The sequence below is a fragment of the Rhinopithecus bieti genome, unplaced genomic scaffold (genome assembly GCF_001698545.2).
Source record: "Rhinopithecus bieti isolate Rb0 unplaced genomic scaffold, ASM169854v2 scaffold_81617, whole genome shotgun sequence".
NCBI classification, from domain to species: domain Eukaryota; kingdom Metazoa; phylum Chordata; class Mammalia; order Primates; family Cercopithecidae; genus Rhinopithecus; species Rhinopithecus bieti.
In genome coordinates this window covers 1,018,394-1,029,499 of record NW_016841754.1, presented here as the reverse complement: position 1 = coordinate 1,029,499, position 11,106 = coordinate 1,018,394, and the positions used below count along the sequence as shown (strand labels likewise).

General features: G+C 34.5%; 1 protein-coding gene across 5 annotated transcripts in view; it reads right to left on the bottom strand.

Annotated features, from left to right (window-relative positions):
- Nucleotides 1–1,738: 1,738 nt before the first annotated feature.
- CACNB4 (calcium voltage-gated channel auxiliary subunit beta 4) overlaps nucleotides 1,739–11,106 on the bottom strand; it is a 273,041-nt gene continuing 263,673 nt past the window's right edge. For 4 of the 5 annotated variants that reach the window (XM_017866079.1, XM_017866080.1, XM_017866082.1 and 1 more), the window contains 2 exons: nucleotides 10,090–10,275; nucleotides 1,739–7,576 (listed from right to left, as the gene is read on the bottom strand). In XM_017866079.1, coding sequence (XP_017721568.1) covers nucleotides 7,316–7,576; nucleotides 10,090–10,275 — 447 coding nt within the window. In that variant the 3' untranslated portion in view covers nucleotides 1,739–7,315. The remainder of the gene's footprint in view (nucleotides 7,577–10,089; nucleotides 10,276–11,106) is intronic. The other variant, XM_017866083.1, reaches the window with a different exon arrangement.

Below are 11,106 nucleotides of genomic sequence, written 5' to 3'. Positions count from 1 at the left end.
AAAAAAAAAAAAAAAAAAAAGAATTTAGGCTGGGCCTGGTGTCTCACGCCTGTAATCCCAGCACTTTGGGAGGCCGAGGCGGACGGATCACCTGAGGTCGCGAGTTCCAGACCAGCCTGACCAACATGAAGAAACCCCATCTCTGCTAAAATACAAAATTAACTGGGTGTGGTGGCGCATGCCTGTAATCCCAGCTACTCAAGAGGCTGAGGCAGGAGAATCGCTTGAACCCGGGAGGCAGAGGTTGCAGTAAGCCGAGATCGCACCAATGCACTCCAGCGTGGGCAACATGAGTGAAACTCCATCTCAAAAAAAAAAAAAGAAAGAAAAATTCTTTTGAGAGAGAAGTTTCAATAAGCTTTGGTTTCTTCATTTGTATTTGTATCTCATAATCCATGCCCTGCCTACTTTCCTGGGTGATCAGATGAATTAAATGTGATAATTGTGAAATAACTTGACTCTAATAAATCACTGTATAATCCTAATGCAGTGATAATAATCAACACAGTCCATATTTCTTTTGAATTGCCTATACAGTGCAATGGCAGAAAAGTCAAATTCCAATCAAGTCTTTAAACATAGACAATTGACCCCGAATACATACTATGGAATTCTTATAGGTACAAGATAGCTTTGGAAATGTCTGATTAACTGCAATATTAATCATTTTGGAGTGAATGACTTGTGAACAATACTTCATCTAGTATATTTTTCTATACTCAATCCTATTTTGCACATGTATTCTAATATATTTTATTTCACACGTGTGTGTATTTAACTTATAAACTCTTTCCAGATACAGTGCTTATTTTGTGATCGCTCATAGCACCTGGCAGAGTATTCAGAAAATCGTCATTTGATTGAATCCATTTTTAGGATAAATGTTTAGACTTTTTTTTTTTCATAAAAGGCTACCTACTGATTTCCAGTATTTCCTCAATATATTTCTAGAATAATATAAAGGAGAGGTATAACGCTGGTTTCAGTGTTTCTTCATTTATTATATAAAAGAAAAAAAGTAATGCAGTTGTTTTGTACACATTTAAATTCCATAAAACAAATCCATAGAAATGAGGATACTCTATGCATGCACTCTGCATTTTCTTTGTTAAATGTTTTATTCACAAAATAACACCACATTTTTTTCTTTAAAGCCACTAAAGCAGAGGGAGAACAAAACATGCAGCACTGTACACATTTGCATAGTATATTTTACCCAGCATGCCTTGTAGAATGCTACACATACCTAGATAGGAAAAATAAAAGGGGACACATTATTAAAATAATTAAAATTTAAAGAAAGAAAGAAAAAAAATTATTTGACAAAGGCATTTTTTTATCCCACTTTGTCAATGGAGATATAGCAATAGCCTGGGATTTCAACAGCCCTCAGAATAGTAGGAAAAATCTTTTTACATCATTTTGCCATATTTCTGTTTTAGTATGTTTTATGTTAATACATTTTTTTTTTATTCCCTCCCACCATCCCTACAAAAACACAGCTAATGGCTTTAAATTATGTTTCAAAGTAGTATTCAGTACAAAACAAATTAAAGAATCCCTAAGTAATATAATTATTTGTGGTTGGGACATCTTTATTGATCTTTCTGACTTGAGGCTGTGAAAAATACGAAAATTTCAAACATGTCCAAAATTCAGAGGAGCCCTATGAGCTCACTTGCTGTGACTTTCTGTTGTTGTTATTGAAAGAGAAGAAATAAGAAGAGAAAATATAGTATGAGTGTTATCACAAAATAAAATTTAATAAACTTTATGGAAGAGAATAAAACAAAAGAAATTACATCCACAGATTGCAAGGCTATGAAATAAATTGCTGGAACAGTATCAAGCAGCAAGTTAAAAAGATGGTAGATGAAGTAAATCTGATAGAACTAAATCAACATACTTTTAAAAAATATGACTGCCAAATTTAACAGTGGATTTTGTTATAAGTTTGTGCTATAACAAATGTGCTTCTTTCTCCTCAATCTATTTTTATATTATTGGCAAAATATATATTTTATAATTTTGTACTGTACAATATGTTTTGCTACATTATTTTCTACTGCTAATGCAGATTATAAATAACAACATAGATTTATTTTGGCAATAAAATGCTTTCATTTTAATAATGTCCCAGAAAATATTGTAAGGCATATGAAAAATAGTATGCAACAATATAGCGTTAATGATCCCACATCTTTAATACATCCCTTGTGCATACAGAATTCACACCAATTTCAGCTAAAAGTGTGTGAAAGTGGCATGCAAGTAGGACAAGAGTTGCCCCTACATAAATATAGACATAGCCATTTGTTGAGAAATTTAAGTGTTCAAAACATAACCAAGAACACTTACAAAGTATTGAAAAGCTAGAGGCCAGCCACTACTGGTTCTTAGTTCCCCTTTTAACTCCTTATAATTTTCAAATGAGGAAGTATCAGTGTATTCTCCCAAACCACTCTAAATTCATTAGTAACAATTTCTACCATCCTTCTGCAAACATTTTACATACATCATGAGAAACAAAAGAAAGTTTCATACATAACTATGACTCCCCAAACCAATTGCTACTCACTCTTAATTATACTTTGTTTATGGCAAGTAGAAGTTACAGCCCTTAGGATTATCTGATGAGATACTTTCTAGTCTTCTCATAATGTCCCTCAATTACATGAAGCATTTAGAATTAATCATCTATAAGTAAAAAGAGATAGTTGCTATCAGAGGATGTATTTTATTTAAGAAAGTCCATTTTAATAAAAGAAGAAATCTTTAAAAGTAATTTTTGAATGCTGTAGTTCTGGGTGCCCATATAAGCCAATTTTACTATTTTGACTAACTTGACTGCTTGAGTCAAAAAAAAGGTTATCCTTATTGTCTGTCTAACAGCTAACTGGATTGACCTGACTGGTTTGATTATGATTACCATTTTAAAGAAGAGGACTGTTCTGCCCCATAGACACAGCTTGAGGAAGTAACTTAGTAACAGTTATTTTAAATATTGACAGTATTTAAAGGTATGAGAAACTAATAAAACAGATTTTATTACATAATTTCCTATAAAGTTTTCATTCATATAGTCATTCAAGGATGAGTTTTATATAATTAAAAAAAAACACAACATGCAACATTGTCATAAAAGACAAAGGCAGAAATATAAAAGGAATAAGGGGTACACAGCATTTGTTTGAAACATTGATATGAAGTTTATTCCAATTACATGGGAGTCCAAGATAATGCATATCCTTACCCAGTAAATAGCTAAGTCATGCTCTGGGTCTCTGTAGAAGTCAAGGACCAACAAAATGTGAATTTGCAAACCAGCTGCTTTTAAACATAAAGTCTCTGGACTTCTACTCTCTTTTAGACTTAGAACTGGATATTATAACAAGTTGCACACAAAGGCAATTCCCTTGCAGTTTGTTTTGTTCCCTATGATGACTTACTTGTTAAATTAACCTTGCCTCATGATAAACTGTGGACCAATTCAAAGAAAACTTCACTAACGTGGAAGAAATGAAAGGGTGTCAAAGAGCATTTTGGAAACAGTTTAAAATCTAAAGGGAAGGCATATTTTAACACTCTATGCATTTAGTTTTGCAGCAAGGTTAGCCAGAATAGTGATAATTTTGATCACTACTTATTGACCAGTGTTTTTCCCTTTAAAGACAGATTGTCTTCTCTAGAGAAGAGGTAGTAAATATATCAGTACATAGGGTAATTTCTATAATGGTATTACATTTTTAAAGCAAATACCAAAATAAAACTGCGTAAATAAGAAAATACATACTAACATGCAAATTAAGGTTGCCAAGAAACATTCTTAATGGACATCCTGGGTCTTAACAACATTTTGTGATATGTTCATTTAAAGAGTTTAAATTTGCAAACCATCTTTTAGAATAATTTCCTTTTCTTACTTCCTTTCACTGCCTCCACTTCCTATTATGAATTTTAAGGCCCCCACACAAAAGACAAGTTCAAGTATGCAGGTATGAAAAGAGGTTAACATTCCAAAAATACATTTTGCAACAACAACAACAATTAAATAGCAGATCATTTAAAGGGAACAAATAATTGTCTCAGAATTTGTTTCACATTAATAAAATTCGTTTCATTAAAGACTAACTGCAATGACTTATATAGTCACAAAATTAAGACTCTTAGTAGGAAAGACCATCAGTCTAAATTGTGAACAATTTCAACCTTCTCTCCAATAGAACTGTATAAAGATAAGAGAGAATCATCACTTATAAACATTTCTAAGTGTTGCTTTAAATGTTAAACAACATAATGTTGTTGGTTATAATATTAGAGTCACATTATACCCTTCAGAATTAACATCAGGATCGACAAATTGCATTCCTTTTTTTCCAGAACTACATTTCCACATTGTCACTTGAGTCCATATTATATGTCTGTGACTGAAATTACAGAATTCTAGTATGTGGCTTATACTGTAAGTTAAAACAGCCTCCAAACAGTAAAAGACTTGTTTCTCCTGCCTATAATCATTTGCTATCTTTAAATGAAGTTAATTAAAACAAAGTATTTATGGAATATGTATTTTTCAAAGGTGCTTGGTGTGCTTGCCAAAAATAAAACTTTTCATTTAGTATATATCTAGATTTTAAGTATCATTTACACAATAAACTCTTAAGTCTTTAAAAAAAATAAGATGTATATCCCCTTATTTGAGGAAGATAAACTTATTACAGAAGGAAGGGGAAAGAATATGACAAATTAAAGTAAACATTTAAATATATCCATCAATAAAATATACATTATACCCTTTCCAAGATTGTCAGCTTTTGAATAAGAATGCAAAGCAAAACAGGTATGGACATCTGACGGTAAATGATAGATTGGTTTTGTGCACAGGTATCGAATGAGCCTCTCTTTATTGGCATGACATGGAAGACTAAAACAAGGCTTTGAGAGGCCTTTAAAACAAGTGACTTTTAAAAGTTGAAAGAAGATGGTAATCTTGATGACTAGGAAATATATGTAAATGCTGTTACAGCTACCTGCCATAAAATGTAAATATCTTAAAATAGTTAAATGACCAAATTGTTAATGCTACTACAGAAAAAGCTGAACAGCTGTCTAGTCTAAATTTATACACCTTGGTGCACTCTTTGCAATTAAATACTTTAATGCGCACAAACAAGAAACCAGTAAAGCATATAGAAAAATGTTTTGCCTAATGTTTTCTCTCTCATGCAAGTATGTGCTGTACATGTAATAAATATATTTTTGTTTGCTGGAAGATGCTCTTCTGTGTTCTAACAAAGTATTCAGTAATGGCAGGTTATATGTTTATTAAAGTGCCTAATGGATATAACTCTTTTAAAATGTCTTAACTGAAAGTTTTATAAGCTTCACTAGATGACAGAAGAATCTCACAAGCCAGTATCACATGTTAACTTTTAAAATTTACTAAGCCCATATTTTTTAATTGTATCAAATATTTGAAATGACTTACAGAATTATAGGTATCCTCATTATCAGCTAAACAGGTTCGTAATGGGGTACATATAGTGAACATAAAGGCAGGGGGGATGTGGTGAGGTTGTAATGGGGTTCAAGATATATATATAATTCATCAGTAATATGGAACTTCTTTCCATGGTCAAGATTACTGAACTGGTGCATGCTTTCAGTGCCTAAATATTGAAAGGCTTGGGGAGAAAAGAAGATACTATAAAATTAATTATCATCATTTTCAAAAATAGGCTTCATGACATGTGCTAGCAGAAAAGGACTTTGATGGCTGGACTTATTGGAGTTGTAGAAAATGCATGCACTGTGGACATTTAGAAACGAGCAATTTTTTAAAAGATATTTATGTAAAAAGGGTCAATTTCAATAATTTCTTGGATCATAGTGAATCTAAGGCTTCCTTGATAATATAAAACACAGGTCACCAATTCCATAATTATAGCCACTGGAAAAACGGTGAAGACTTAATAAGATGAAGAGGAGTGTTGATTAGAAATAAGGCAGCTCAATCTCCAAATTCTTTATAATTTTCTGCATTAAAATGCTACAATTTTAGTCAACAAATATTTTCTGAATCTGAGTTTATTTTTTGGTGCAAGCTTTCAAAATCATTTGTTTCAACTTTTTTCAATTAGTCATTTTGTAAAAACACCTCCTGAATATCAAAGTTGAGTGTGTCCACATAAAACAAAATCCTTAGCATGATTTAAAGAATTTTGAAGGGCCAGAACATTCAGATATCCAAAGACAGAGACTGAAAGAAGCAATGGAAAGATACTCAATCTTGTTGGCGGGAAATACTGACCCTGCGTTTGTATTAAGTGAAATAGATGAATTCCCGTCTGGAAGTGCTTAGCATTACACTCAGGAGGATTGGTACCACATCCTTACTATCTGACTTTAGATTCCTGGATGTATGTAGTTGTGCTCAGATTGATGAAAGGGAGAACAACACCCCATTTTATATTTCACATAACCAGCTATGCTTGGGCTTCTCTTTACTATTCTCTCTCACTGCTGAAAATATTTTGAGGTTTTTTGCTTGTTTGTATTTGTTTTTGCCAACCTCAAATGAGCTAACAGTACTGACTAAACAAAAAGCAAAACACTTTGAATACAACAGCTGTGCCAGGAAAGAAATAAAAATATTAAAATCTGAGGAGACTATATAATTTCTGCATTAAGATTTCTGAGATTTTTTTTGGCACTATCAATACATTTGGTAAGTTTGAAAAGTCATTCTGGCAACATTAACATATATTAAAATGTTTATACACTCCAACTTTAAGTGTAAATTTAGCTTCCAGCAAATAAATACCAAAGCTGGATTTGGCTTCTATCGGTATTTCTATTTTCTTATTAGTTTTTTTTTTTCCCAGATTTTTCAATTGATTACAACATGCTCAAGTAGACTTTCTAGTCAATTCACCCAAATTCCAACAGGAATTGGTTTATAAATTGGTTCCAACTGGAACTGGTCATTTGGAATTTCCAGCATGGGAAATTATTTTATATGTGCCTTGTAAGTACCCTAAATTACAAATTGATGTGTCTAAATCTATGAAGAAAACAAAATGTACTGTTATCATGTAAATGTTGCACTTAAAAATATCTATATGATCGGGCATCTAATATCCATCTAGACTCAAGGGCATAATGTAATTTTTTTTGCCCCTTACTTAGCATAAAATGACAGCAGCCCATTAGCACAGTAAATACTGTGCTATGTTAGCCAAGTTAAGATGATTGGTTTATCCTAGCACTGCTATGGCAAATTGTCAACAGATGAATATTTTTTGTTTCATCAGACTCAAAGCCTATGTCGGGAGTCATGGCTATATCCCCCAGGTGATCCTCGGTTCCTATGGGGTTTGTAAGTGTCCTGGTATGAGTCAGGGTAATCTTCTTCCACAAGAGGGTAATGATCTCGGCTATGCTGAGAACTGGAAGACAAGCGGTTCCTACTCTTCCGAGCCCTTTCATTGTGATAATTTTCATCAGAGGTCATTAGACTTCGTCTTTCAATTGGAGAGTTCTCTGTGGAGTGGTTGCTGTGCCTCATTCGCTGACTCTAAAAATATCAGATAGTTCATTGATTAAATAATGTCAGCTTCATTCATCTAAACATGTAAATGTATGTAAAATCATAGGATCTGTACAATAAGATGCTAAATATCTGACTTAATAAGGCATTCTGATGCACCAATGGTCTGCTCAGAATATCTGGTCTTATTTATTTGGGACACAACATGAAAAGATGCCAGAGTGTTGATAGTTTATGAGTTTAATTCCACAGTGCTGAATGACTATGCTTCCTATTACAAATGTAGAATTGAAAGCTAACTGTTAAATGGAACTTAATATATTTAGGAAGGTCTAATAAGTCCATTTCTATTGCAAAAATGAAAATTATTTTACTATTGGGAAATAAAGTTCAGAATAGCATTTATTATTTCTCTCCTGAATTGATATAATGTTTCTCTTTCTAAAGTAACACACCTCACCTTGATCTAACTGAGTATTCCTTATACCTTTTAAAACATTTTAATAAAATTATTATTTGTGCTGTTATAAAATAAAGTGTTTCTGCATCCTACATTAATGTAATAATCTTTCCAAGGGTGTATACAATAATTATGAAGCCAGCTAATTGATACATTTATAAATCTTGCTTCCTCAACTAAAATGTCCTGCAAAATAATCTTCCAATATAAACTAAATTCCTCTAATACAATTAATTGAAATTAGTATTTTAAGATACTTATTTGAAGGCTCAGAAAATGTTATTTAACATTTTTCTTCACTATGAGAAAACATTTATCTACTTGTGTCTACCGGTTTAGGTAGGTCACATCAGTTAAGGCACAGGATCCTGGTGAAATCATGGGCCGACACATCTCATCTAAAGTACACTCAGATTCAGGCAGAAGGAAATTCATTTGACAGGTCACAGACTGTGCCTTTAACCTCAGTCAGGTGCCTCACAATGAAGTGTCAATTGTTACTGGGAGAAGAAATAGGCCACAGAATAAAGGACAATACATTAACTCATTAATGAAACAGAGAGGGCCACTCTAGGTGGATGTCCTAGCAGTGATGAGTCAAGATTGTTGTATTCAATACGAAAGTGCAACACTGCATTTCCACCTACATTACAGAAGTGCATTGCTTCATGCATCTATTTCTCATTCCGTAATGTACAATTCAGAGCCAATCCAAACTAGTCAGTAGTAATGTACACTCAGATCAGCCCACAGGAAGTGAAACAAGGCATGAAATAGTCCCAATGCATGCATATGTGCTGTACATTACCATAGTACATTTTTCATGTTCATTTCTAGTTTCAAAAGCTATTCATTTGCATGGCAGTTTTTCTGCTTACAAAGATGCAATTTTGTAACAGAGTAATACAGCTATAATAGCATTTCAGAGAGTGCCATTTATCTCAGAGTTAACTCTGTATGATCGACAATTACGACTATCATTATAATCCATTAAAACAAAACTCGTCATCATACAAGAGGGCTCAATTGACTACATGTTCCTCAGTTTGCTGCAGGTTTGGCCACATTCCAGTAGCTACTTGATGAATGGTAAATAATAATTGATGTAGAAAGGCAGGCCCATTTTGTACCATAAGGTCTCTGGCTCCCTATCTCTCCCTCTGAGTACAGCACCAGAACAGCAGAAGAGAGAACCTCTTGATCCTGTGTTCATCCTCAGCTTCCCTAAAAGAAATGTGCCACAGCCACTTACAAAGGTGGGCCCCTGCACAGCCCCGAGAAAACTCAGGGATCAGTTACTGTTTCTGAACAGAGCAGCTCTACTTATATCCACACTGTCTTGTGCAAGGTAGAGAGCAGGCCTAGCAACCTGGGTGGGGCAGGATTAGTTAAGGGCAGTCGAAAGGCCTATCTGCATCTATATATCTTACTTAGCTATTGTGTAATCCTTGAGAAGTGGCATTAAGAAGTAATGAAGGGGCCAGGAGTGGTGGCTCATGATGGTAATTTCAACATTTTGGAAGGTCAAGGTGGGAAGACTGCTTGAAGCCAGGAGTTTGAGACCATCCTGGGCAACAAAGTGAGACACTGTCTCTACAGATTTTTTTTTTTTAACTATCCACATGCGTGGTATGTGCCTGTAGTCCCAGCTATTTGGGAGGCTGAGGCAGCAGGACTGCATAAGCCCATGAGTCCAGGAATTTAAGGCTGCAGTGAGCTATGATCATATCACTGCATTCCAGCCTGGACAACAAAGTGAGACTATGTCTCTAAAAAAAGTAATGGGCAGGTACATTGAGTAGGCGTTAAGTTTCCCAGCAGAGTTTAGACACAGGAGGAGTTAATTTACCTAAGTAAAATCCATTATAAATTCACAGAGAGCAAAGTTCTCAGGAAATTGTCAGTCTCTGGGTAGTTTTCTCTAGGATAGATCATAATTAGATAATATTTAAGATTTTTAAATATAATGTGCACAATTCCCTCTTCAGATTAAGGATGACTCCAGTCTCCATCCTAATCAAGTTCCCACAGAATCTTACATGTAAGGTTGTAAAAAGCATGAGCAAAAAAGTGACAATACCTGTAACCCAGAAATTGCTGTGGGATATGGTGAGAGTGCCGTGGAGCCCAAATTCCTTCCCAGCAGTGGGGTCATGGGTGTGCTACTCGTTGTGTGGGTGGCACGCCAGTATGCCTCCAGGTACTCCCCTAGATGTTCACATGCATCCTCAAGCTGATTTTCATCCAATATAACATCAAACATTTCCTGTAGATGACAAGAAAATCCACTTTACTTCCATTTTAGGTTTTAGGCAATGAAACCTAAAATTCCACTTAACACAGATAATAGCATTTTTAATAGCTATTTGCTAACATCAAATTTGAGGTGCTATATGGGCTGTTTCTAAAGTTAAGGTCAAGTGAAGGGTTACACAGTATTCCATGAACAAATGTGGACATTAATATAAAAGTGAGAGTGTTCATTCAATATTTGGATCTTTCTTTCTTTTTTTTTTTGAGACGGAGTCTCATTCTGTTGCCCAGGCTGAAGTGCGGTGGCACGATCTTGGCTCACTGCAACCTCTGCCCACTGGGTTCAGGTGATTCTCCTGCCTCAGCCTCCCAAGTAGCTAGGATTACAGGTGCCTGCCACTGCACCCGGCTAATTTTTTTGTATTTTTTTAGTAGAGACAGGGTTTCACCATCTTGGCCAGGCTGGTCTTGAACTCCTGACCTCATGATCCACCCGCCTCAGCCTCCCAAAGTGCTGGGATTACAGGCATGAGCCACAGAGCCTGGCTGGATCTTTCATTATTTAGAAAGAAAAAGATGAAGTAAGTGTAAATGTGTTATAGGTAAAATATAATGAAAACCCGTGTGTATTCACATCTTTAGCCATATATTCCTATAGAGCTGCACTCTACATGCTTCAGAATATGAGAGAAGCAAGTTTGTGGCACTGAGAAGGGAGTTCTAGACATGTTTTGGGCAATGACCACATCATTGGAATAAATATTTCTTCTCCTAAGGTAACTATGTTGAAGGAAATAACATTTACTTGGATAATTTTCTTTTTTTTTTTTTTTTTTTTTTTTTT